Source organism: Zootoca vivipara, chromosome 4, assembly GCF_965207765.1.
Source record: "Zootoca vivipara chromosome 4, rZooViv2.hap1.1, whole genome shotgun sequence".
NCBI lineage: Eukaryota > Metazoa > Chordata > Lepidosauria > Squamata > Lacertidae > Zootoca > Zootoca vivipara.
Genome location: NC_142587.1, coordinates 91,423,656 through 91,449,339, shown reverse-complemented (window position 1 = coordinate 91,449,339; position 25,684 = coordinate 91,423,656). Strand labels below are relative to the sequence as shown.

General features: G+C 45.8%; 1 protein-coding gene across 1 annotated transcript in view; it reads left to right on the top strand.

The window, feature by feature from the left end:
• Positions 1-478: 478 nt before the first annotated feature.
• The window catches only part of CCDC81 (coiled-coil domain containing 81), a 31,117-nt gene continuing 5,911 nt past the window's right edge, over positions 479-25,684 (top strand). Inside the window, exons 1-12 of the mRNA XM_035115908.3 lie at positions 479-1,022; positions 4,699-4,760; positions 5,536-5,692; positions 6,731-6,987; positions 8,432-8,517; positions 9,624-9,715; positions 10,479-10,596; positions 15,079-15,208; positions 17,211-17,357; positions 18,465-18,572; positions 20,815-20,984; positions 23,327-23,405. Coding sequence (XP_034971799.3) covers positions 944-1,022; positions 4,699-4,760; positions 5,536-5,692; positions 6,731-6,987; positions 8,432-8,517; positions 9,624-9,715; positions 10,479-10,596; positions 15,079-15,208; positions 17,211-17,357; positions 18,465-18,572; positions 20,815-20,984; positions 23,327-23,405 — 1,485 coding nt within the window. The 5' untranslated portion in view covers positions 479-943. The remainder of the gene's footprint in view (positions 1,023-4,698; positions 4,761-5,535; positions 5,693-6,730; positions 6,988-8,431; positions 8,518-9,623; positions 9,716-10,478; positions 10,597-15,078; positions 15,209-17,210; positions 17,358-18,464; positions 18,573-20,814; positions 20,985-23,326; positions 23,406-25,684) is intronic.

Genomic DNA, 25,684 nt, shown 5'->3' with positions numbered 1-25,684 from the left:
ACCAGTGGCACTGAGCAAGCCAAAAAGGCTAATATAATAGACATGAGATTACATTGCGAACCAATTTTAGTCTATGTGAGCATCTAATACTTATTGTTTTTAAATCTACACAAAAGTTATCCTACTGCAACATCTGGAAAATGTAATTCCAAGAAGTCTTTGGAACTCTGCCTATTGAGATCAAGCAAAGCACCTCCTGTGTACTCTTTTCAGCACCTGCTAAAAACATTCTTGCCTACCCAGGTGCTTAGAAAGTTGAGGAAATTTTAATCAGTTTAACTTTTAGTTTAACTTTTGCATGTTTTAAAACCCTGGTCGTGAATTTTTCTCCATTTAATTTTTATATTTCTGTAAACCACTATGAGTGTTTTTCTTTTTCTTTTTAAAAACCATCAAGCGGTGTGAGTTTTATGATAATATAAAGTAAAATAAAATAAAATAGATAGTGCCGTACTAAAACAACCAGTAATTTTGTTGCACCATTATAGCTTGCAAGGACCTGGTGCCTAATTTGCTGCTCTCGCCCGGGGCGGAGAGCCTTTATTGTGACGTCTCCCTTAGCAACCGGGAGCGGAACCCGCGTCCTAGCGACGGCCCCGCCCCTCCCATTCATGGCCCCGCCCCCTCCATCTTGCATTGTGGAGGCGCCGCTGTGCGCCCAGGCGAATTTCCCCTTTTCTGCCATCGCCTCCGCGCTCTCAAGAAATCGGTTTGCTTCTGCACTGATGCGGAGGTGGAAAGCGGGAGAGGAGGGGAAATGGGCAGCGCTTTGAAGGCTGGAGGCGCATAAAAGGGAGTGAGAAGGAGCTATGTGACGGCCGCCGCCCCCACACCCAAGGAAAACCTCCAAAAACCAGCCCAGTCTACCTGGCTTTCTGCTTGGTCTTTCTCTCTCTCTCTCCTCCTTTGGTAAAGGCAGAAAGGTGGGAAAGAGGATTCGAAAATGCTGGACACCATCCATGCCACGATTTTGGAGGGCGGGAGGAACGTCTTCCTTACACTTCCCAAGCTCACTACAGAAGGTAAGCTGTTTCTCCACTGGGTTTTTACAGTTCAGCCTTCAGAGTGAACCACAAGGCTAATATGCTGCACAGTGCAAATTGCTTTTATGAATGAATGTGTGTGTGTGTGTGTGTGTGTGTGTATAGACACACACACATTTTCTCTTTTACAATTTTGAATACTCATTTAAATATCCTTAAAACATCTATATCCATGGTTCATTTTGCATACCATACATGTTGTTGTTGTTGTTGTTGTTTAGTCGTGTCCGACTCTTCGTGACCCCATGGACCATAGCACGCCAGGCACCCCTGTCTTGCACTGCCTCCCGCAGTTTGGTCAAACTCATGTTGGTAGCTTCAAGAACACTGTCCAACCATCTCGTCCTCTGTCGTCCCCTTCTCCTTGTGCCCTCAATCTTTTCCAACATCAGGGTCTTTTCCAAGGATTCTTCTCTTCTCATGAGGTGGCCAAAGTATCCCTACATATTTTATATAAACTGAACCATTCAGTATTCCATCATTGCATCCATCAAAATTTATGTTGAACTTATCTTAATGCTGCCAGTGTTTTCAAGTGTACACAATTCCCCCCCCATATATTCAAAAGACATTTTCCAATCTTCTCTAAATGCATGTTCTTCTTGTTCTTTTATGTTTAGCTGCGCATATTCCATCAGTTTAAGTTGCCATTCTTTAGTTGGGACCTCGCTCATTTTCCATTTTTGGGTTAACAAAATGCGGGGCACAGTTGTAGCATACATAAGTAACCTTTCTTGACATCTGGGAATTTCCATCATATTATCCCCAACAAAAAGGACTCTGTTTTTTTTTTGGGGGGGGAAGTACCTTTAAACATTTTTTTTCAATTCATTATGGATTATTTCCCAATAATCCCCTTTACAGGTCTACCAGATTCAATCTCCAGATTCAATCCCCGGGGGCTGGAAATGTCTCCTGCCTGAAACCCTGCAGAATGGCTGCCAGCCAGTCTACCCTGTAAACAGTACTAAGCTAGAGGGACCAATTGTTTGACTCCATTTAATGCTATGTCCTTATATTACCCGCCTCCCCCCCCCCGCTTCACAACATAATAATAATAATTTCCCCATAATAATTGAATTTAGCTAGGAAGACAGGAAGCTGCTTTATGCTGAGTTAGACCACTGACCCATCTAGCTCAGTATTGCATGCACTGACTCGCAGCAGCTCACCAGGGTTTCAAGGAAGGGAACTCGCCCAGTGCTAGGTGGAGATGCTGGGGATTGAACCTGAGACCTTTTGCATGCTAAACAAACCTTAACAAACTACAGTTCTCAGGATTCCTTGGGGGGAATTAATGCGCTTTAAATGAATGGTGTGTGTGCAGCTTGTGTATGTATTGAGCAGGCATGTTTATGTGTGGGTCTGGCCCCATCCCTTGGCCCACATTGGTTTCCAGGTGTCATCCGACAGCTTTGTACTGTTCCCCTATACATTTTCTTGTTTAGTCGTTTAGTCATGTCCGACTCTTCGTGACCCCATGGACCAGAGCACGCCAGGCACTCGTGTCTTCCACTGCCTCCCGCAGTTTGGTCACACTCATGTTTGTAGCTTCAAGAACACTGTCCAACCATCTCATCCTCTGTCATCCCCTTCTTCTTGTGCCCTCCATCTTTCCCAACATCAAGGTCTTTTCCAGGGAGTCTTCTCTTCTCATTAGGTGGCCAAGGTATTGGAGCCTCAGCTTCAGGATCTGTCCTTCCAGTGAGCACTCAGGGCTGATTTCCTTAAGAATGGATAGGTTTGATCTTCTTGCAGTCCAAGGGACTCTCAAGAGTCTCCTCCAGCAACATAATTCAAAAGCATAAATTCTTCGGCGATCAGCCTTCTTTATGGCCTTCTCACTTCCATACATCATTACTGGGGAAACCATAGCTTTTTAACTATACGGACCTTTGTCGGCAAGGTGATGTCTCTGCTTTAAGATGCTGTCTAGCTTTGTCATTGCTTTTCTCCCAAGAATCAGGCGTCTTTTAATTTCATGACTGTTGTCACCATCTGCAGTGATCATGGAGTCCAAGAAAATAAAATCTCTGACTGCCTTCTATACATTTACCCCGACTGAAATGACATATAGGGAGTGGGCCCTCGACATTGATGTAGTGCCCTGAATTCAGTTGCCTATAACATGGTTTGCAAAATCTCAGTAAGGGCCTTTTGCAGCACTGCATGTAAAGTATTCCACTGCAAAATTGCTGACTCCATTCAAGGCAAGAGAGTTGTTGAGGTAACACAGTGTTCTGTTCTATTGCTGACATATCAGTCTAATATTAGTTGGAAAAGGGAAGTGGAAATGGCTTCTCACTGTCTGGAAAAGTGAGGAGCCACTACAGTAAGGAGTGATGGGACTTATAGGCCAAACATCCCTTGAGGGCACCACGTTGGCTATTCCAGATGCAAATGCCTAATAGCCTGTGGTTTCTTCCTTCCTTTGCTTTCCCTTTATGGGACAAGGGCATTAACACGACGCAGGATAGGGGAAGGTACCTTTTATCATATGTGGTAAGAGTGTAGGAATGTCCAAATCTTTTGGGAAATGATATATAATGAATTGAAAAAAATGTTTAAAATGACCTTTACAAAAAACAACAACAACAACAACCAGAAGCTTTGATGATAGGAATTTTGGGACAATTACTGAAAGAAAAATGAACATTGTTTATGTATGCGATGACAGCAGCAAGAATTTTGATAGCACAGAACTGGAAGACTGGAGAAATATCATCAAAGGAACAATGGCAAAAGAAACTGATGAACTATGCAGAGTTGGCAAAGTTAACAGACCATAGAATCATTGAATCACAGAATCATAGAGTTGGAAGAGACTACAAGGGCCATCCAGTCCAACCCCCTGCCAAGCAGGAAACACCATCAAAACATCCCTGACAGGTGGCTGTCAAGCCTCTGCTTAAAGACCTCCAAAGGAGGAGACTCCACCACACTCCTTGGTAGCAAATTCCACTGCCGAACAGCTCTTACTGTCAGGAAGTTCTTCCTAATGTTTAGGTGGAATCTTCTTTCTGGTAGTTTGAATCCATTGCTCCGTGTCCGCTTCTCTGGAGCAGCAGAAAACAATCTTTCTCCCTCCTCTATATGACATCCTTTTATATATTTGAACATGGCTATCATATCACCCCTTAACCTTCTCTTCTCCAAGCTAAACATACCCAGCTCCCTAAGCCGTTCCTCATAAGGCATCGTTTCCAGGCCTTTGACCATTTTGGTTGCCCTCCTCTGGACACGTTCCAGCTTGTCAGTTTCCTTCTTGAACTGTGGTGCCCAGACAACAGATTACATGAAAAAGATAATAGTGACTTTGAAAAAAAATGGGAACCCTTTACATCATACTTGCAGAAACAACAAAAAAACTTAAGAGTCATTGGCAGGATTTAAATAAACATTTGCAATTTTATTTATAAACAGCAAGAACTATAATAGTATGACAATATGGAAGTATATACAAATAGCAGATTGTAATATGAGATGTAATAAACCAGGGGTGGAAGTTGAGGGAAGTCAGTAGGGAAGGGGGAAATCGAAATTTGAATGTAATGTGATGATTGCAGATATTGTTATAAGAGGGAAGAAACACCCAATAAAAATGATTAAAACAACAACAAGACGCAGGATAACTCTGTATTTCTTTGCATTTCAGATATCCTCGGTATTTGGGGCACTGTTTCGGAATTCGTTGAAAAGCAACTTTCCATGAATAAGGTGGGACTTCCTGTTTGTTCTTTTGCTTAAATGCTTGTTTTGAATGATTTGTGCATTTCTGCATTCTGGTCAAAGCAGGCAGAGTGCGTGCAGATAAATTCTCCTTTTTTGCTGATGTTTGGTGTGAACATGCTCGCAGAAGGTGAATCCCTGTTGGAGGCAGTGCTATTTTCTGGGAAAAGAGGCGTGGGAAGTCACAAAGAGTACCTCCCTCATTCTCTTAGAAGAGCAATGGCGGCCATCTGAGAGGTGCCAGAACTGAACAAATGGCTTTCAATCTTGTTGGGTTCAGAAACGCACTCGAAAACATGGCTTCATATCCTGGCTTGTTTGGAAGCCGCTAACCATAGTTTCCTGGTTCTCACCTAATGGGAAGTTATGGTTAATACTCTTGCAAGTGGAGGAGCAGAAGGGTTGCAGTCAGGTGTACAAAGCCCATGCATATTGTGATTTGATGGTGCAAATTGGGCTTTCATGTCCAGAGCCCTTCCAACAATCCTATAAGGTGAACCCATCTAGTTCTCAGCGCTATCTACACTGTCTCGCAACTACTCTCGAAGTTGCCAGCCCTACCTAGAAATGCCCAGGATTGAACCAATAACCTTCTGAATGCTAAGCAGGTCTCCCAATCAGATAAGGTCTTCTTCCAAATTTGTGGGTGTGGGGTATGGCTTGCCTAATGTTTGATCCAATCTAAGATTTGAACTGGGGACGTCCAGTTCATAGCTCATGTTCTAAACCATTACAGTAGTTCAGCTGTGCCTTCTTTTTTCAGGGTGTCTTAATACCAGGGTTGGGGACATTCTCCTTCTTGAGACAGAAGCTTGAAGTCGGTAATAACAAATACATCCTCATACAGCGGCCTGTGTTCCTTCTGTCTGAGAAACTTGCGCAGATCCATGGGCTGAAGTTTACCAAAATACACACTCCCGGTAAGAAATGGGGTTGCGGTGTGTGCTTTCCTCCATGCCCATGTGTGCAGTGTACATTTTGAGGTGTGCAACCAACATAACACATAATATTATGGAGCGAAAATGCAGCAGCGCTGAGGATGCCAGCAGAGTTGTGGAAAGAATGGGAAGCAGAAACTAGTTTTTGCCCTAGGAACACAGGACAGTTGTATTTCATAGTTCATGGTCTGAGCCAGGGAAAAGCTGGTTGTGGTGAGCACCTATTGGCTAGCACTAGTACCATCACCAACACAGGTGAGCACAGTACCCAGAGCAGTTTTACAATTAGATTTTTGATATGGGATGGGGAGAGTAGAGTGAAGGGTCAGCATATACCAGTGGTGATTGGTGCCAGGGGCAAAAGTGGAGATGGTAAGAGGTATGACTCTTACCTTTGTACAGTAGGCTGCAAAAATATTGGGCTTTATGTTTCAGGTAAGGAAGAGGCACCGCCATTGCGGTTCAGGGACACATTCCAGCAAGGGAAAGGTACTTCAGGAAGGCCAGTGAGAGGTGTGGCCTGTGAAGGGGGCATGATCTATGAATCAAAAGGGCCAGGTGGAGAGGCCTGGGGGCCACATCTCTCTTCTCCACCAATGGTCCAAGATGAGGGAGAAAAAAAGATTTTGACTGAGAGAAATGTGTGAACAAGCTATTAGTGCTCTAACATTTTACTCATACTCATTGCAGAATTGGGGGTTCAAATGTAGTCCTTCAGGCCTTTCTGTTTGGCCCTCAGAACTATCCCCAGGCCCCACAGTCTCCTCACTGGCCCTTGTTTCACACTTTGAGTGTCTTTTCCTGGGTAGAGTGCCTCTCGCTTGTCTGAACGGAGGATAGAGAGGTATATATAAAAAACTAGCCTCTTGTACAAAGGTAACATTTACATTTGTTGCTCCGCCTACTTTTGCCTGTTGCCCCGCCCACCACTGGCAAATGGCCCTTAGGATGGACATAATCTTGCTTCCTGTTCAGATGATTTCTCTTTTCACTGATTCTTTTCCTGCTGCCCTCCCCTAGGTGATATCCCAATTGTTCCGCTAAATTTCATAGTGTTATCCCTGGAGGGCCCTTTCAACAGGGAGACCGTGGAAGGATGTGTCCGAGAGACACTGCTGTCTTTCTCGCGGTCCATCGCCACCAAGCAGACGGTTGAGTTCACCTTCAAAGGGATCGGTGTCCTGGTGATCCGGGACAACAGGGTGAAAATGAAGTTTTACAAAGACTTCCTTCGCGCCATGGATGGGAGTGGGAATCTCCTGAAGGCGCTTACAAACGTACGTTGGTCATCGTTTCCTTCTGGGCCTGGACGTCGTTCCAGTCTCATATTTCACCTGTCGTAATAATAAATAATTATTGCATTTGAGGCAGTTTCATTGTTTAGAGCGTGGTGCTGATAACGCAAGGGGGCGAGAGTAGTGCTGTGGTCTAAACCACTGAGCCTCTTGGGCTTGCCGATCGGAAGGTCGGCGGTTTGAAACCCCACAAAGGAGTGAGCTCCCATTGCTCTGTCCCAACTCCTGCCAACCTAGCAGTTCGAAAGCACACCAGTGCAAACAGATAAATAGGTACTGCTGCCGCAGGAAGGTGAACGGTGTTTCTGTGCGCTCTGGTTTCTGTCACAGTGTTCTGTTGCGCCAGAAGCGGTTTAGTCATGCTGGCCACACAACCCAGAAAACTGTCTGTGGACAAACACCGGCTCCCTCGGCCTGAAAGTGAGACAAGTCACCCGTTCCTCCTAAGAACATAAAGAGAGCCTGGTGGATCAGGCCAATGGCCCATCTAGTCCAGCATCCAGTTCTCACAGTGGCCAACTGGGTAATCCCCTGGGTAATCTGCAGGCAGGATCCGAGCACCAGAGCCCTCTGCCTTCCTGTAGTTTCCAGCAGCTGGTATTCAGAAGCATTGCTGCCTCCGACTGTGGAAGCACAGCCCAGCCATCAGGGCTAGGAGCCATTGAAAACCCTCCCTCCATAAATTTGTCTAATCCTCCTCGAAAGCTGTCCAATTTGGTGGCCATCACCACCTTCTGTGGGATCAGGTTCCATAGTTTAAAGATGTGCTGCTCATGGTTCCTTCAAGACTCGATGACTGCAATGTGCTCTATGTGGGGGCTTCCCTTCCACTTGATCCAGAAGCTACAGACAGGGTAGGATGCTGCAGCATAATTGCTGATAGGAACGAGGCCTTGCCAGCATAGGACACCTGTGCTCAGAGGTCTACACTGGTTGCCAATTTGCCACCAAGCCAAATTCAAGGTGTTGCTATTAGTATACAAAGCCCTTAACAACTTGGGACCAGTTTACTTGCAAGATCATCTTGCCCCAAATGTGCTCACCTGAGTGCTTTGATCTGTGGAACTGGCCCTGCTACAGGTACCACACAATACCTGTTCCACATTTGTAAGAAATCAATCTTTTAGTGTAGCAGCACCTAGACGTCAGAACTCCCTGCCTGTTTTCCAGCACCCGCTAAAAACATTTTTGTTTAGACAAGGCTACCCAGATGAGCCGAATGTTGATGTGCGTTCTAACCTGTTTTTAGTTTTGCCGATTTAATTTTCAAAAAGGTTTTTAAAAGTTGCTTTCTGCTCTTTTACTGACAATCGTTTTGTTTTATTCTCTTTGAGTTTCCTTGTTTTTCTTTTACAGTCAAGCAGTGTATAAATCTTAGGAAATAATAATAATAAAATTAACCACCACCCCCTTTTTTTCGTTATAGAGGCCGGGCACAGGGGACTCGGTGTTGTCAGCCAAAGAAGCCACCCTTCCACATTCATGCACCGGTAACGTGGTTTTGTTTCCAAGGTGGGTAGACTCACCTGATCCGCACGTAGATTTCACCTGTCTCTCTCCTAAGGTGACTGTGAAACAGTTTTGATCTTTTTGAGATGGGATGGAAATTGCAAGTAGTTCAAAATTCTGCTGCTGCCACTGCCGCCAGACTACTAGATGATCTGGCTTCTGGGGAAGAGTTGCTGCAAGCGATGATAGCTGTGTTCTGCCTCTGCCACCAGAAACGTTATTCCTCTGAATACCAGTTTTCTGAGAATTGCAGTTGAATAATTGTAGGGTGAATAATGATTGCAAGCCCCTCCGGCTGCCTTGGGCTGTATCATTTTACTTTTCAATTAGAGCAGATTTGACGAATGCCGAACAGATGCAGACATAGAATAGGAACTAAAACAAAATAAACCACAGGTACATGAATGCAAGGGAGGTAGCGACTAGAACGATTTATAACATAGGATGAATGGTTAGAACAGGACAATCTGCTAGCACATTTGCAAAGCTAAGCAGGGTCTGGTATGGTTTCAAATTGGACGGGGCACTTGAGATTCCTGCATTGAAGGGGGTTGGACTAGATGACCGCTGGGGGTCCCTTTCCACTCTACAATTCCATTATTCCAATCTGCATCTTCCTTCTGTGTTACTAAGTCCGCTACCCTACCGCTTGCTTAGTTCCACATACATTGCTAAACTATTGGACCATCTAGCTCAATATTGTCTGCTCTGGCTGGCAGCAGCTCTCCAGAGTCTCAGGTGAGGGCCCCAGACCTGTTGCTTGAGAACCTTTTAACTCTGTCCCCTTCAGCCTTAGCCCATCTCTTTGTATCAGGGATGCTTCCAGGTTTGAGGTAGCCCTTGGCAAAGGGCCCTCTGGTGGGTGCCACCACCTTAAATCTCACCCAGAGGTGGTGGACTCTCCTTTAAGCAGATCTTGAATAGCCACCTGCTGGGGAGTCTTTCGTTACTGTTCCTGTTTTGCAGGGGTTTGGACTAGAAGGTCTCTTGGGCCCCTTCCAGCTCTACAAGTCCATGATAAATTCCCCACAATTCCCCTTTTGGGTGTGTGGAAGAGGGCACCCAAAGCCATTTGTTTTGATTGGTTCCCCCTGTCTTCACCCTCACAGCCACCGTAAGGTTGAGATGGGAACCATCCCCGAAGAAGGTGAGAAGACCAGGAAGGAAAAGGGGCAGGCAGAGAAAGAAAACAGCAAAAAAGGTTGGGCAAGAGCTTTCGCTTTCGTAAGCCGTTTTATTTTCATTTATTTCCTGGGTAGCAAGGATATGTCTTTACAGCAGCTGTCCTCCTGCACCACACCAGGACATGTCCAAAATTGTCCTGGAAACAGGCTGGGTAGCATATCTCAGACATGACCTCAAGCAGAGATGGGAAAGCTCTGGAAATTTTGACATCTTGCAGGGCTGCGGGGAGACGATGCCATTCCCCTCTATTTATCTATTTCTCCAGGAATATTTATACCCCGCCTACTAACCAAAGTTTTTGAGGCAGCTTTCAAAAATACTTTACAGCGGCAGTCACTACAGAAGGGCAAAGATGTGTCTACGTCCCCCTGCCTCCCCTTGTTGTCAGATGCTCCAACAAACGTCGTTCTGCAACCGAATCTCCTCCCTTGTCGAGAGAGAAAATATGTTCCCCTTAGGTTTCCCCCCCCCTTCTTCAAATTTTATTTACCAGTAAGCAAGATAAACCGAAGAGCTTACAGAACTTGGTTGGTTTTTAAACGGGACATTTGCGGGGAAAGTAAAACTGCACACGATGCTTGTCCTATGTGTGTGCATGTTTGCATTTTTCACCCATGGTTGAGCAGGGTTTTCACATGATTGCGATAGAATGGTGCATTCCCTTAATCTCTTCTCTCCCCCCCCCCAATGTGCACTTTTCACAGCTAATTTTTCACAAGCTGCTTCCGTTCACTCTGTGGAATTCTTACGCAACCTTCTGCTTTCTCTCCTTCCTGTAGAAAATCTCTCGCCCAAGCGCCTTCTGTCTCGCCAGCTGATTTCTCCGGCCAAAGTCTCAGGGGTCTGTTTGACCGAAGAGTACGAGAAGAACTTGAAGCCCAAGCTGCCTCCGCAAAGGTAAGATCTTGATTCTGAAGGTAGAGCAGGGAGGTTTCATACTCTCTGGTCCTGTGAAGGTAAGAAGCTGCCTAGGATGGACTCGGACCACTTGTCAATCTACCCCTTTGGCTTGCTCTGATTGGTTGCATCTCTCTAGTGCCCCAGGCTTTAGAGAGCAAGGCTTTGGGGGAAACAACTAGGACATATTGGCCATATGGGCCCAGGTTGTCAGTTCTTGCACTTGCTCTTCCCTGCCTGTCTTCTTTCTTCTTTGGTGATCACTCGTAGCCAAGTAAGGGACCCAGGTGGCGCTGTGGTTAAACCACTGAGCCTAGGGCTTGCTGATCAGAAGGTCGGCGGTTCAAATCCCTGTGACGGGGTGAGCTCCCGTTGCTCGGTCCCAGCTCCTGCCAACCTAGCACTTCGAAAGCACGTCAAAATGCAAGTAGATAAATAGGAACTGCTACAGCGGGAAGGTAAACGGCGTTTCCATGTGCTGCTCTGGTTTGCCAGAAGCGGCTTTGTCATGCTGGCCACGTGACCTGGAAGCTATACGCCGGCTCCCTCGGCCAATAATGCGAGATGAGTGCGCAACCCCAGAGTCTGTCACGACTGGACCTAATGGTCAGGGGTCCCTTTACCTTTTACCTCCCAGGACCTAGTCCAGCATTTTATCATGTGGTTTTCCCCCCCCCCCCCAGGACCTGAAACAGGATTGCTCCCCTGTTTACTGTTTGTGGGAGCTTTACGTAGCCAAGTAAGATTGTCTTCCATAAACACAGCTTTAACAGTACATCCGTAGGTGACTGTGGAGGCCAGTTCTGGATCCACACGTCCTTCCACAGTGGGGACATAGGTTTCTGGGCTGGAGTTGATCATGGTGTTTCTGGGCTGGAGTTGATCATGGGTTTGCCAAGCGTGCCTTCCTCTTAGCGCGTTTCTCCCTTTCATCCTGAGTTCAAGCATCTTCAAAGCCCATGACACCCTTTGGTAAAGGCTGTTCTCCAATTGGAGCGCTTGCAGGCCAGTGTTTCCCAGTTGTCGGTGTTTATACTACTGTACATTTTTTAAGATTTGCCTTGAGAGAGTCTTTGAACCTCTTTTGTTGACCACCAGCATTATGCTTTCCATTGTTAAGTTCGGAGTAGAGTAGTTGCTTTGGAAGGTGATCATCAGGCACAACATGACCAGTCCAACAAAGTTGATGTTGAAGAGTCATTACTTCAACACTGGGGATCTTTGCTTCTTCCGGTACACTGGCATTCATTCGCCTATCTTCCCAAGTGATGTGTAATTCTTTTCGGAAACCCCATTGATGGAATCCCTGCCTGTATCACAACTGCCACAACTGTGTGCCCTCCAGATGTTGTTGAACTGCAGCTCCATTTCCAGGGACTCATGGCCATCCTGGCTGGCACTGATGGGAGTTGTAGCCAAAAATACCTGGAGAGCAGGTAGGGAAAGCCTGCTGTAAGATTTCAACATTCAGGGTGGCCTGAATGTTTGGCTGGAATTGTCCCATCTCTTCATTTTCCTGTGCACTTTAAATAAGAGAATCTTCAGGGTCAAGAGATGTTTGTTTGGTTTTCTGTCTGAGATAGTGGCCCAGCTCAAATGGACAGTGTCTTCAAATGTTTTGCCCTTGCCCTCTCCCTCTCCCTGCCATGCATGGATATGCAGGTTGCAATACCTTTTTTAAAGAAGAGTGGCAGTGGAGTCCGTGGAATCTCTAGCAATTTTAATATACAATCGAGTCAGAAAGTTGGCTCAAAGCAATCTGCCTCCAGAACTGGGATTTGGTGGCAAAGTTTGAACTGGAACGGGTTCTTAAACCCTGCAACGCCCACTGGTTCTCCCCTGCAAATCCGCCCCATTTATATTGCTGGGACCGTTTATGATTCTGCACCTTGGTTGCTTTTTGTTTAGCTGCCAGGGTTTCATTTGCAGGAGAGAATTGAGAGATGCAGAAAGGGTTAAGCAGCTGCCTCCTGCCCAGTGATTTCAGCCTACAAGTGCTTCCCTCCCCGCATCAGTCTCCAAAATACAGAAATGCAGGGTTGGAGCCCCATTTGCACTCCTATCTAGTTTGGCCCACAGGGATTCAGTCTACTGCTATTGTTGATTCAGACGAGGAGTTTGCATCTCCTCACCAAGTCACAAAAACCTTCCATATTGTGCAAGATGTTCTGTGGGGTGCAGTTCACCCTCTCAATGCAACCATAGTCTGCTCTGGTTTTCTCCTGACTTTGCTCTTCCCTCCCCATATGCTCTCTGCAGCAGCTATTGTGCAGCTGAACAACATAGTATAATTGGAAGAGACTCAGGATCTTCTTTCTCAACCGGGGACAAATTCTATCCTTCCTCTTGATGACAAGACACTGTTTTGGTTTCGACAAGGTCAAAGTCCTTTGCGCTGAAAGGCTTTTAAAATGTTTTAAGGGCTCGTCTGAGGCATTGTGTGAGAGGCCAACAGTTGCTCTCTGAAGCCACTGAAAAATGGATTAGCCAGCAATTAAAGATGTAGGAGAACTTTTGTCCTTAACTGGAAGAGATCCTTTGTTCAGGGCCGAGGGAAATTGGAGGAGATAAACCAGAGACCTCTTCCATTATTTGTGGGTTAACATAGAGGCATCTTCTTCGCAAGGGAAGCTGATTATAATGTTGCACACAACAGATGGCACCAAAGATGAGGAGGCCGATAGAATTTCAACTTGCCCGCTTTGCATTCTGTTTATTTAGATAATGGTGTTTAGCACGCCTGCTGTTGTGATCCTACCCTTCTCTTCAGGGGAAGGAGGTCCCAGGCATAGACTGCTCTTGAAGGGACTGGGCAGTGCCAACGCTGATGGTTCAGCTAGGGATGTCAGTGTGGTGTAGTGGTTAAGAGGGGTAGACTCGTAATCTGGGGAACCCGGTTCGTGTCTCCACTCCTGCTTTGATGGTGTTTCCTGCTTGGCAGGGGGTTGGACTGGATGGCCCTTGTGGTCTCTTCCAACTCTATGATTCTATGATTCCTCCACATGCAGCTGCTGGGTGACCTTGGGCTAGTCACACTTCTTTGAAGTCTCTCAGCCCCACTCACCTCACAGAGTGTTTGTTGTGGGAGAGGAAGGGAAAGGAGAATGTTAGCCGCTTTGAGACTCCTTCGGGTAGTGATAAAGCGGGGTATCAAATCCAAACTCCTCCTCCTCCTCCTCCTCCTCCTCCTTCTCCTCCTCCTCCTCCTCCTCCTCCTCCTCCTCCTCCTCCTCCTCTTCTTCTTCTTCTTCTTCTTCTTCTTCTTCTTCTTCTTCTTCTTCTTCTTCTTCTTCTTCTTCTTCTTCTTCTTCTTCTTCTTCTTCGCTCTTCAAAGGCTTTTTCTTCTTCTTCATTTCTATAGTCCATTTTCAACCCGGTAACCATTTTTGGTTAATGTGTTGTAAAGGGGTTTTGCTTTCCCCCTCATTTCTGGTATCCAATCCTTGCAGAATCCCAGCAAGTCCTAAGAATGCTCTCAGGACCTTTGAGAACTCAGGCTGGGCATATCAAAGGTGGCAAACAAGTTCCTTGCTTCAGAATATGCCCTAAAAACAAACAAACCCATGACACTTGCTTCAGGTGAACCTGAGGCTTCTCCCTCGAGACTTTGCAGCTCCCCTGGAATTGTGGGATTGGCAGGTCAAGATAGATGATGCTTGCACCTGTGGGTCTGTTAGGGGTACATTTGATCCATGTGTTGTTAGGGAGCCTAACTGCTGTGCTGTTCCACTTGTCCTGATATCTAGCACAACTGATCGGTTCACAAGTGGCACAGTCTTGGACCCGTGCAAAAGTCCATTTGCGGATGCTATTCCCCACGCTCACATTCCCATGATTCTTGGCTATGCAATATTCCCCTTCCAGAGGTGACCTTAAGTTCCACCTCAACAGCTCACCCCACTCGGGGGTACTGCCATTACAGTGGTACCTCAGGTTAAGAACTTAATTCATTCTGGAAGTCCGTTCTTAACCTGAAACTGTTCTTAACCTGAGGTACCACTTTAGCTAATGGGGCCTCCCGCTGCTGCTGCCGCCGCCGTACGATTTCTGTTCTCATCTTGAAGAAAAGTTCTTAACCTGAGGTACTATTTCTGGGTTAGCGGAGTCTGTAATCTGAAGCGTCTGTAACCTGAAGCGTCTGCAACCCAAGGTACCACTGTATGTATAATGGAACGGGTGATTATAATCCTGTTGGGACTTAAAGGGAGCCCCCCCCTCCGTCTGGCACAGTCCAAAGCTCCTAAAATGAGCAGATCCCTCTAAGGATAGTGAGGGCAGCGTGTTAGCACAATGGGAGCCAAAATCCTTACTCAATGCCCCCGAGTTTGCTTGGGATTGAGCCACATTCAAGTTAAGTTCGTCCAACTTCCGACCCCACTGTCAAGGCGGGAGACAGGACAGACACTCTCGTCTTCTCCAGAGACACAGTCCTGTGTTTGGCATGCATAAAACTCCTGCTGGCCATGTTTTTGTGTTCTCCAGGCAAGGACCGACAACAACGCCCATTCACGAAGCCCCGAAGACAGAGCAAGAAGCCAGCCCCGCCAAAATTCCTGCCCTCAGACCCCGGACTCCATCCCCCGTTTGTCAAGATCATGGTAGGGCAGGCCAGGTATAATACGTAGCTTTTCCTCCTTTTTCATCTATATCTGTGCAGGGCCAAATAGGCATGGCTTTTGGTAGGGGATGGAAGTTGGCAGCCGGCAGCCTGTGATCCATATTGTCCCATTGCTTATATATACACACTGGCATAGGAATTATAGCCCTGCAACATATGGAGGTCCACAGATTAGCCATGCCTGCAGTCCGAGGACCCTGTAATGCACATTTCTTACATATGCCATTTCTTTTGCCTTTCTGGGCATGCTCTAGTCATTGAATCTACCTGAAAAGAGCCTTTTTACACAAGCAAGGAGCAGATCTGTGTTTAAATGCTGAACATACAATAGCTTTTGCCTGTGCAAAATTGCCTGGAGCAAAATTTATGCTTGTTTTTCCTAGATAGATTTGGGAGGGCGGGATGTCGGGGATGCAATCCTGTTTTGTCCTAGTTCCTAACATCTCTGGTGGTGCTTTGGTGGGGGCATGAGGGGTGATGCGCACGGTTGCGTACAAAGCATGCGCAAGGCCAAAGAGCCCACCTTGGCACTTTTGTACCTACTGGGGAAGTGTGGATTTAGCAAGGTTGTGGCTGAGAGGTGTTCCAGCCCTGCATTTCCAAAACCACCGCCCCAGGGTGCATATTTTGAATACGATTGTGTGCATCTTTGGGCAACTCAGACACTACTGCATTTCTTGTGGTATGCACTTGTTGTGGCATTTCCTTTTTGCTGCAAGAACGACTGGACTGGACTACTGCAATGTGTTAAACCTGGGGTTGTCTCTGAAGACCTCTTGTAGCCCCTAGAAGTCTGCCCAGAAAGAAAGCGCGGCCCTCAGGCTGTAAAGTTTTCCCTATAGCTGTTCCAGTGCTAGAAACAGCCCAACAACACTCCTCCACAACCCTTTCTGTTTTATTATTTGTGTGGTTTACTCTGATGAAAATATAATAATTGAGCATTTGCAGGCCCTCTAACGTTACCCTCAAATCTGCCACCAGAGACACCCTTCTCTCCATAATGGACAAGGTGTAGTTGTGCCAGGTCAGGTTGGATCTACTGAAAGCCACTGGCATTTATAAATTTTAATTTTTGAAACTCTCTTTCTGCCTACATTTCTGACGAACTCAAGTCAGAGGCAAACAGAGGAGCATTAGGTTTTTAAAGCAGAGGTTTTCATACTTTTTGGGTCCATGGCTCCCTTGACTAATGACATTCTTTCTGTGGCACCCCTGTGGGGTTCAGGAACCCAGTTTTGTCACTCCTTGCCTGCAGAGCCGGCAGCCCCTCACCCCTTTTTGGACACCCTCTGTTGTGGAGTGGTCCCTCAGCCTCCTCTCTTCTCCCCTCTCCTTAGGAGTCCTCTGGGCAGCCACAGCTACTGCCCTTGGTCTCTGAGCTGCCTCCCAACCCCAAAGAGAGGTGCCTCTTTGCACTGCCCCCCAGGGGCCTGGGAAGCACCCCCTGTCCATCTCCAGAGGAGAGCTTGTAGCCAGGTCTGCTGCTGCAACAAACAGTTGTGCAAGCCTTTGGGAGGCAGAGACACAAGACGGCATCAGAGGAAGAGAGGGAAGGAAAGAGGGACAGAGGCCAGTGTTGCCCGTGGCAACCCTGACCCTCATTCAAGGCACCCCAGAGTTCCATGGCATACTGGTTGAAAACCACAGGTTTAAGGATATTTAGCCCCTTCAGAGAATAGGTAAATGATCTTCCTGCTTTCATTGTTTAAAAGGACTCATAGTTAAAGGTGACCACAGTTTGCTGGTTTAATCAACACACTAAACTGCGGTTAATGGAAACCGGAAGCAAAAGCTTCTAAACTCCTCTTCCACAGCCACACTGGAGGAGGAGGAGGGAAAGGAGAGAGTGAGAGCCCAAGGCTTGCTGCGGCTTATTCTCATCATGCCAAATTATGGTCTGGTACTTTCTGAACATTGGAGTCGACAAGCTAAATGTGGCCAAATCAAGCCTTCAAATCAATAATGCCTCTGTGCCTTGTACTATATGCATTCCCAGGAAATGTGCTACTTGTGCATGCAGCGTGCTCAGAGGAGCATGCCTTTTTACACGGGTGAAGACAAGAGGAAGAAAGAGAAGGAAGAAGACAGGATGTTGGCACAGTATCAGGCCCTAAAGGATCATGAAGCCTTTCAGAGGCAGCTGGTAAGGTGGCACAAAAATAAAAGCAACATCCTTTTCTTCTTCTAATTAAAAAGGGGGGGCAGATCTTTTGAACAAGAAAAGGGATACAGTGGTGCCTCGCAAGACGAATTTAATTCGTTCTGTGAGTCAATTCGTTTTGCGAAAAATTTGTCTTGAGAATCCCATAGGAATGCATTGAAATTCCCCCCCCCCATAGGAACGCATTAATTGAATTTCAATGCATTCCTATGGGAAACCGCGATTCACTATACGAATTTTTCACAAAATGAATTCGTCTTGCGAGGCAACCTCCGATCGCAAAACCCATTCGTCTAGCGAAAAATTCGTCTAGCAGGGCATTCGTCTAGCGAGGTACCACTGTACTTGCTCTGCTGAGGATGGTTTCAAACGTGCAGAAATGCCTGTATTAAGAGGAAATCAGGCATGAAAATGCAAAAATTAGTGACAGTAGCATATGAAAATGCATTGTATTAGGGAGAATGGCTTGCAGAAATGTGCATATTTGTCAAAACTGCAAGCACACCTGTTTGCTGTCGGAGAGGACCCCTCTAAGATGCTGATGAATTTTCATGAAAATTAAAAGTTGCCCGTTGTTGAGGAAATGTGGAGAAATGAATTTAACATTGGGGAAATGAGAAACCGACAAATTTGTTTGTTCCTGGTCTCTGAACAAGGCAGCATCTTATGTTCACTGCTACCGGTGTGTAGAGGTTGCTTGTTCGAGAACATCTCCTGGGTTAAAGTCTCCTTGCAGGTGCAAAGCTAATATATCTAGGGGAAGAATTAGACTGAGAGGGTAAGAGAAAGTGTTGCGTTGCATTGCCTTTCTAGAGAACATGGTTGTTTGTAAGTCGCTTTGGGTTGCCTTGGGGAAGGAAAAGCGACTAACAAACTTAATAAATAAAAATAACAACGAATAAATAAATAATCCCCCTGCTCTGCCACCCTTTGCCTCAAAGGCATCTATAAGGATGCTGAGAGGGAGAGATTGCATTGCATGTTGATGGCGATGCATTATTGCAAGCTGTTGGTTTCTCACCCCCTTTTATTCTGCCCCTGCTCTTTTTTCACTTTGAATGCATCTCTGGAAAATCTCCTCCACCACAGATGCGAGCGATGACAAATCGAGAAGAGAACCAGAAAGTTGCGGCTTTTAACCTCGGGGTTGCCGAAGCCACCAGGAACCACAAGAACGATAAAGCTTTGGACAGCTACGTGAGTTCATGCCCTCTGCGATAGTCTAACTTCCCTGGCATCTCTGGTCAAAGTGGGTTCATCTTTTCCCACTCAAGACAGGGAGGTGCTCTGAAATGTTGTTGTTGTTTAGTCGTTTAGTCGTGTCCGACTCTTCGTGACCCCATGGACCAGAGCACGCCAGGCACTCCTGTCTTGCACTGCCTCCCGCAGTTTGGTCAAACTCATGTTCGTAGCTTCGAGAACACTGTCCAACCATCTCGTCCTCTGTCGTCCCCTTCTCCTAGTGCCCTCAATCTTTCCCAACATCAGGGTCTTTTCCAAGGATTCTTCTCTTCTCATGAGGTGGCCAAAGTATTGGAGCCTCAGCTTCAGGATCTGTCCTTCCAGTGAGCACTCAGGGCTGATTTCCTTAAGAATGGATAGGTTTGATCTTCTTGCAGTCCACGGGACTCTCAAGAGTCTCCTCCAGCACCATAGTTCAGTACTTATTTGTTTTCTCCGAATACCAGGGCAATACCGGGGCAGAGTGCGATAATATAAATGAAAACAATCCATGAATACATTCGTAATACAGTGGTACCTTGGTTCTCAAACTTAATCCGTTCCGGACGTGCGTTCCAAAACCAAAGCGTTCCAAAAACCAAGGCGCGCTTTCCCATAGAAAGGCATGCAAAACAGATTGATCCATTCTAGACTTTTGAAAACAACCCCCAAAATAGCAATTTAATATGAATTTTACTATCTAATGAGACCATTGATCCATAAAATGAATGCAATAATGTACTGTACTATGAAATAAATAAGACAGTACTGTAGATGATAAAAATAAAAAAAAATTTTTTTCTTACCTGCGCTGATGAGAGTCATTGTTTGGATGGGGGGCTTTTATCCATTTCCACAGCCACACAGTCAATCAGTCAATCAGCTAGTGTGGTATAGTGTTTAAGAGCGGTAGACTTGTAATCTGGGGGACCGGGTTCGCGTCTCCGTTCCTCCACATGCAGCTTCTGGGTGACCTTGGGCTAGTCACACTTCTTTGAAGTCTCTCAGCCTCACTCACCTCACCGAGTGTTTGTTGTGGGGGAGGAAGGGAAAGGAGAATGTTAGCTGCTTTGAGACTCCTTCGGGTAGTGATAAAGCGGGATATAAAATCCAAACTTTTCTTCTTTCCTCTTCAGTCAGTTGCTGAACTGGGTTCCATACAGTCACAAAAACAAATTAACCGAAAAAGCCTTAAAAACAAAAACGCAAAATAAATAGCAAAAACAAAAGTGCCAAACTTAATCCATTCCGGAAGTCCGTTTGACTTCCGAAATGTTCAAAAACCAAGACGCAGCTTCTGATTGGTGTAGGCGCCCCAGAAACAATAGCCGATAGCTGTATTGGACGTTCGGCTTCCAAAAAACGCTTGAAAACCGGAACACTTCCGGGTTTTTGGCGTTTGAGAACCAAGGCGTTTGAGAACCAAGGTACCACTGTAGTGTTCAGAATCTGGCCAGTCCCTCAACCTTAGCAATAGCAGAAGGGTTCCTCCCCCCCCCACCAGGACTTTACTCTGGGATTGCCACTAATGACATTGATTTATTTATTACATCAATAGCCCAGCTTTCCTCCGAGGAGCTCAAGGTGGCACACTTGGTCCTTGCTCTCTTCACACCAACCCTGTGAGGTAGGCAAGGCCAGAAGGTGGTGACTGTCCCAAAGCCACCCAGTGGTGCAAAGTGGTGTACTGGGGATTTGAACCCTGTCTCTCAGGTCCTGGTTTAACCTCTAACTCAGGCACCCCAAACTGCGGCCCTCCAGATGTTTTGGCCTACAACTCCCATGATCCCTAGCTAACAGGACCAGTGTTTGGGGAAGATGGGAATTGTAGTCCAAAACATCTGGAGGGCTGAAGTTTAGGGATGCCTGCTCTAACTGCTGTACTGCGCTGGCTCTCATCTCTTTGGGGTTTTTAACAGATGCGATTTTGTCATGGGGGAAGTGACATTTCAGGCCGTGACTAGAAGCAAGAGCATATGCTTTGCATGCAGAAGGGCCTGGGTTCAGCCCTCGGCATCTCCAGTGGGACTAGTCTAGTCTACTCTAGTGGGACTGGAGAGTTGCTGCCAGTCAGTGTTGACAATGCTGAGCTACAAGGACCTGATGGCCTGGCTCAGTATAAGGCAGTTTCCCGTGTTTCTGTGATGGTTGGGAATTCCCTCAATGCACAAGATTGGGTGAGGTCTTCTCAACCGACGGGCGCCTCTCTCCTGAACAGAAATCGTACATCTTTGAGAAGAGGCCAACCAGTGCCACCTTTCATCAAAAGCAAGAGGTGTACGCACAACAGCTGGGGAAGCAAGTGGATGACAAGATGGCCAGAGAGTTGAAGCTGAAGCAGGATCAGGACCTCATTGACCGCCTGGAGCAAGTGCAGCTGGCAGAAGAGTAAGTCTTCTGGGACGAGTTGTCCCTGTAGGCCAGAGTTTCTCAAACTTGGGTCTCCAGGGACTCAGCTACACAGCTGCAAATGAAACGTTTCAAATGCGTTGTAAAGTGCAATATACAAATGTGACACTATTTGGCGACAGTGAGCTAAGCGAAATTCTATGTATTTTTCAAAACTTTTTTTTTTAAAAAGCATTTTCACAGCGTTTTTTCATAAGTGTGTGGATTCCACCCAGCTGTTTTTGGACTGCAATTCCCATCATCCCTGACCGCTGGTCCTGCTAACTGGTGATGATGCGAGTTGTAGTCCAAGGACAGCCGGACACCAAGAAAACACTGCTGTAGACGTTCCTTTCTCAAGGTGTTTTCCACTGTGAGGTGTGAAGCAGCCTGCCCTAACCTGGTGCCCTGCATATGTTGGCAGACTACAATGCCTGCCATACCTGAGCATTGGCCGCAGTAACAGGCTGCCGGGAGTTGTAGTCCGAAACCTCTGGAAGGAACTAGGTTGGTGAGCTGCAGGTGACATCAGGTATTTTCATATCTGCTTTATGGGCTGCTTTAAAAGCTGCAGGGAGATTTCACATTTTCCAAAAAAAGGGCCAAAAGAATTGTCTTCCTAAATCGGAATAGGAACAAAATTGTTTAAACATAATGTGCTGGCTATAATCAAGGTGTATAATCAAGTCATTCAGAACTCTGAATGGCTTTCCAGGGCAAGACTGCAATTTGTTTCCTCTCCCTCCTTTCCAAATTGCTGTTGGGTATAGTTTCTACTTTTATAGGTAAAGGTAAAGGGACCCCTGACCATTAGGTCCAGTCGTGACTGACTTTGGGGTTGCGGCGCTCATCTCACGTTATTGGCCGAGGGAGCCGGTGTACAGCTTCCAGCAGGGCCGTCTTAAGTATATTTGGCACCCTGGCGGCGTGGTGCGACGGATCCCTCCAGCGCCCCCACCCTGCCCCGTTTCCCAGCGGGCGGGCGCAGCTCCGCGGCGTCCCCCGGGTCGGCAGGCACCCTGGTGCCCTGTGTCACCCAGCCTGGCCGTAGGGCCGGCCCTGGCTTTCAGGTCATGTGGCCAGCATGACTAAGCCGCTTCTGGCGAACCAGAGCAGCACACGGAAATGCCGTTTACCTTCCCACTGGAGCGGTACCTATTCATCTACTTGCACTTTGACGTGCTTTCGAACTGCTAGGTTGGCAGGAGCTGGGACCGAGCAACGGGAGCTCACCCCGTCGCAGGGATTCGAACCGCCGACCTTCTGATCAGCAAGCCCTAGGTTCTGTGGTTTAACCCACAGCGCCTTTTTCATGTTTTAAAAGCTAATGGGCATATATTTGAACTAAATATTTTAATAAACGAAGAAGAGAAGACTAACGATGTCAGGAGTGGGATAATATTCAGTGGACTATTATGGCTTTGAGCAAGTTGTCAGAACAGCGCCTCTGTAAACTTCAGGTAAACTTCAGAGCCTTTGGACTTTGGACCCTGACCAAGTATCAGATTTTTTTTAAAAAAAATAAGTAAATACTGTAAATCAAAAATTGGCAACCCTGTTGTAAAGTGGCCTGAAATAATTCCTACATTGTCAACCACTGGACAGGAGTAAATCCTACTGAAATGTTTCATGAAGATGATATACCGGTGGTATATAATCCCATGCAAATTGGCTAAAATATATAAAAACAACACAGATTGTTTTAAAAATTATCTGGGTAAATATGGTTCCCAAAGTAACACTTGGATGTGCCTAGATTAATTTTCACAAAATGGAAAAGGAAAAAAAATAAAATAACTATACAGTAGTCCCTCGACTTATGAAATAGTTGACTTACGAAATTTCGAGTTACGAAAAAAATGGCCGCACGCTTACGGTTTTTTCGACATCCGAAAGGAAAACCGTTGCAGTTTAGATGGCGTTTTCTCGACTTACGAATTTTAGATGCGGTTTACTCGACTTACGAATTTTTCCATTTCATTCCGATGGGAAACCACTTTTTTTGACTTGCAGACTTTTCGACCTACGAATGTGCATTCGGAACGGATTAAGTTCGTAAGTCGAGGGACCGCTGTATTATATAAAGGAAAGGTTGACCGTATGTTAGAACACAGTACAAAAATAAGGAAATTAAAAGAAATGAGACCGCTGTAATAGAGGTAGGAGGAAGTCAGCTATTGTATTTGCGAAAGGAGACTGGGTAGAAGAGTGAATAGATTATGTATGTTAACGAAAAAGAAAATATGATGGTGATTGGTATGTTTTTAAAAGGGAATAAAAAAATAAATCCTACTGAGATGTGGTTGGCTGAATGCTACACATGTTCCTCTTTCTCTTTCTAGGTTAGCTGCCCAAAGAGCAAGATACCTGAAGGACAAGATGGAAGAAACAAAGTGTTATAAGAGAGCACTGGACACCCAGGTAAAAATGAGGGATGCAAGTTAACAGTTCAACCCCCCCCCTCAGGTGTGTTTATTCAGAAGGGAATCTTGTTGAGTTCAGTGGGGCTTATTCCAAGATAAGTGGATATAGTGCTGCAGCCTCATAGAATGAACCAAAGCCCTATTATTATTATTATTATTATTATTATTATTATTATTATTATTATTATTATTATATAAAATCAGGGTGAATTTTAAGTTGTGGAGCTACATAGAGGAGCTGACTGATTGCCTCCTTTCAAAAAAGCATTATGATAAGGATGCTTGGCTTCTCTAATCTCAAGGTTGCCGGTTCGAGCCCCATGTTGGGCTAAAACAGGCATCCCCAAACTTTGGCCCTCCAGATGTTTTGGACTACAATTCCCATCTTCCCTGACCACTGGTCCTGTTAGCTAGGGATCATGGGAGTTGTAGGCCAAAACATCTGGAGGGCCGCAGTTTGGGGATGCCTGGGCTAAAAAGATTCCTGAATTGCAGGGGGTTGGACTAGATGACCCTCAGGGTACTTTCCATCTCTATGATTCTATGTTTCCCACCTGCAATTCCCAGGAACTGGAATTCAGAAGCTATTGATAGCCTTATCCTCCCACGAATTTGTCTAATCGTCTTTTAAAGCCGTCTTGTAAATCTGCTCCGTAGGGTTGGGGGTGGGAGGTACCCAGAAAAGATTTAGGGGGACACACAAGGATTGCACAGGGAGAGAATCTAATGGGGGAATCTCCATCGCGCAGCTAAACTCCTTGTGCCGGAGGAACTGTTTGGCTGGATACTGCCCACAGCCTTTGAGGTGTTGAATTTAACAATGCTTCGTTGCCTGAAAACTTTTATTAGCAAGATTTCAGGTACATTATTTGTCAACAAAAAACAAACAGGGGAAAAAAACACCTAAACCTTTCAATTAAATCTGGCTCATAGTTTAAAAATTCCTCCTAGGCCCCCCTCCTATATTTTGTAATTTGCGCAGAATTTCATTCATTCAAAGGGCCATTTCACACGTCATGCAGCTTGTCTAAACTCTGACATAAATTGGATGCATGGATCTGTTTTACTGTGTTTGTAAGTGGCAAGGATGGCCACCCTGTTCCATTTAGTTATATACATTCACATCATCTTTATCCACTTTACTGCCCAGGCTCTTTAGAGCCTATCAACTTCCTTCCCTCCCGCCCCATGGCTATCAAAATTCACCTTTATATCATTGCATTTCCGTACGTTTTCCAATTCTAATTACACTCATTACAAAATGGCTCAAAATTTAAATAAATATAGAAAGGTAGAAAATTTCTCATTACAAGTCTTCGGACAACCCTGCTAGTGATGTTAATTTCTTACAGTAATCTTTCAAATATCGTATAAATTTACTCCAGTCCTTTTGGTATAGTACTTGATCATGCATACATAGACAGTCTTTTATCCTCCCTTTTATTCTGTATTATGCATACAAATAGCAAATTATTTATTTACGGTATTTATTATTTCACCTTCCACGTATATTTGTCAAGACCCATGTACACGAGATAATATAAGCATTTAAAAACAGCACGCAGAATAACAGCAGAAGTAATTTAAAAGCAAAACAAAGCAAAATACCCATAGCAGAGGCCTGTTTTTAGAATCAGATAATTGTAGAGTTGGAAGGGACCCCATGGGCAACTAACTACCTGGACATTTTGCCGATTTTCCAAAATTCCCCATGGGCGACACTTTTGCCGGTTAAATCCCAGACATGTCCAGGAAGTTCCATATATTGTTGTTGTTGTTGTTGTTTAGTTGTTTAGTCGTGTCCGACTCTTCGTGACCCCATGGACCATAGCACGCCAGGCACTCCTGTCTTGTACTGCCTCCCGCCGTTTGGTCAAACTCATGTTCGTAGCTTCGAGAACACTGTCCAACCATCTTGTCCTCTGTCGTCCCCTTCTCCTAGTGCCCTCCTTCTTTCCCAACATCAGGGTCTTTTCCAAGGATTCTTCTCTTCTCATGAGGTGGCCAAAGTATTGGAGCCTCAGCTTCACGATCTGTCCTTCCAGGGAGCACTCAGGGCTGATTTCCTTAAGAATGGATAGGTTTGATCTTCTTGCAGTCCATGGGACTCTCAATCTAGTCCTACAATGCAGGAATCTGAACTAAAGCATCCATGACGGATGACCATCCAACCCCTCCTTAGAAACCTCCAAGGAAGCAGAGTCCACAACCTCCCGAGAAAGACCGCTCCACTGTCGAACAGCTCTTGCTCTCAGAAAGTTCTTGTGTTTCGTTGAA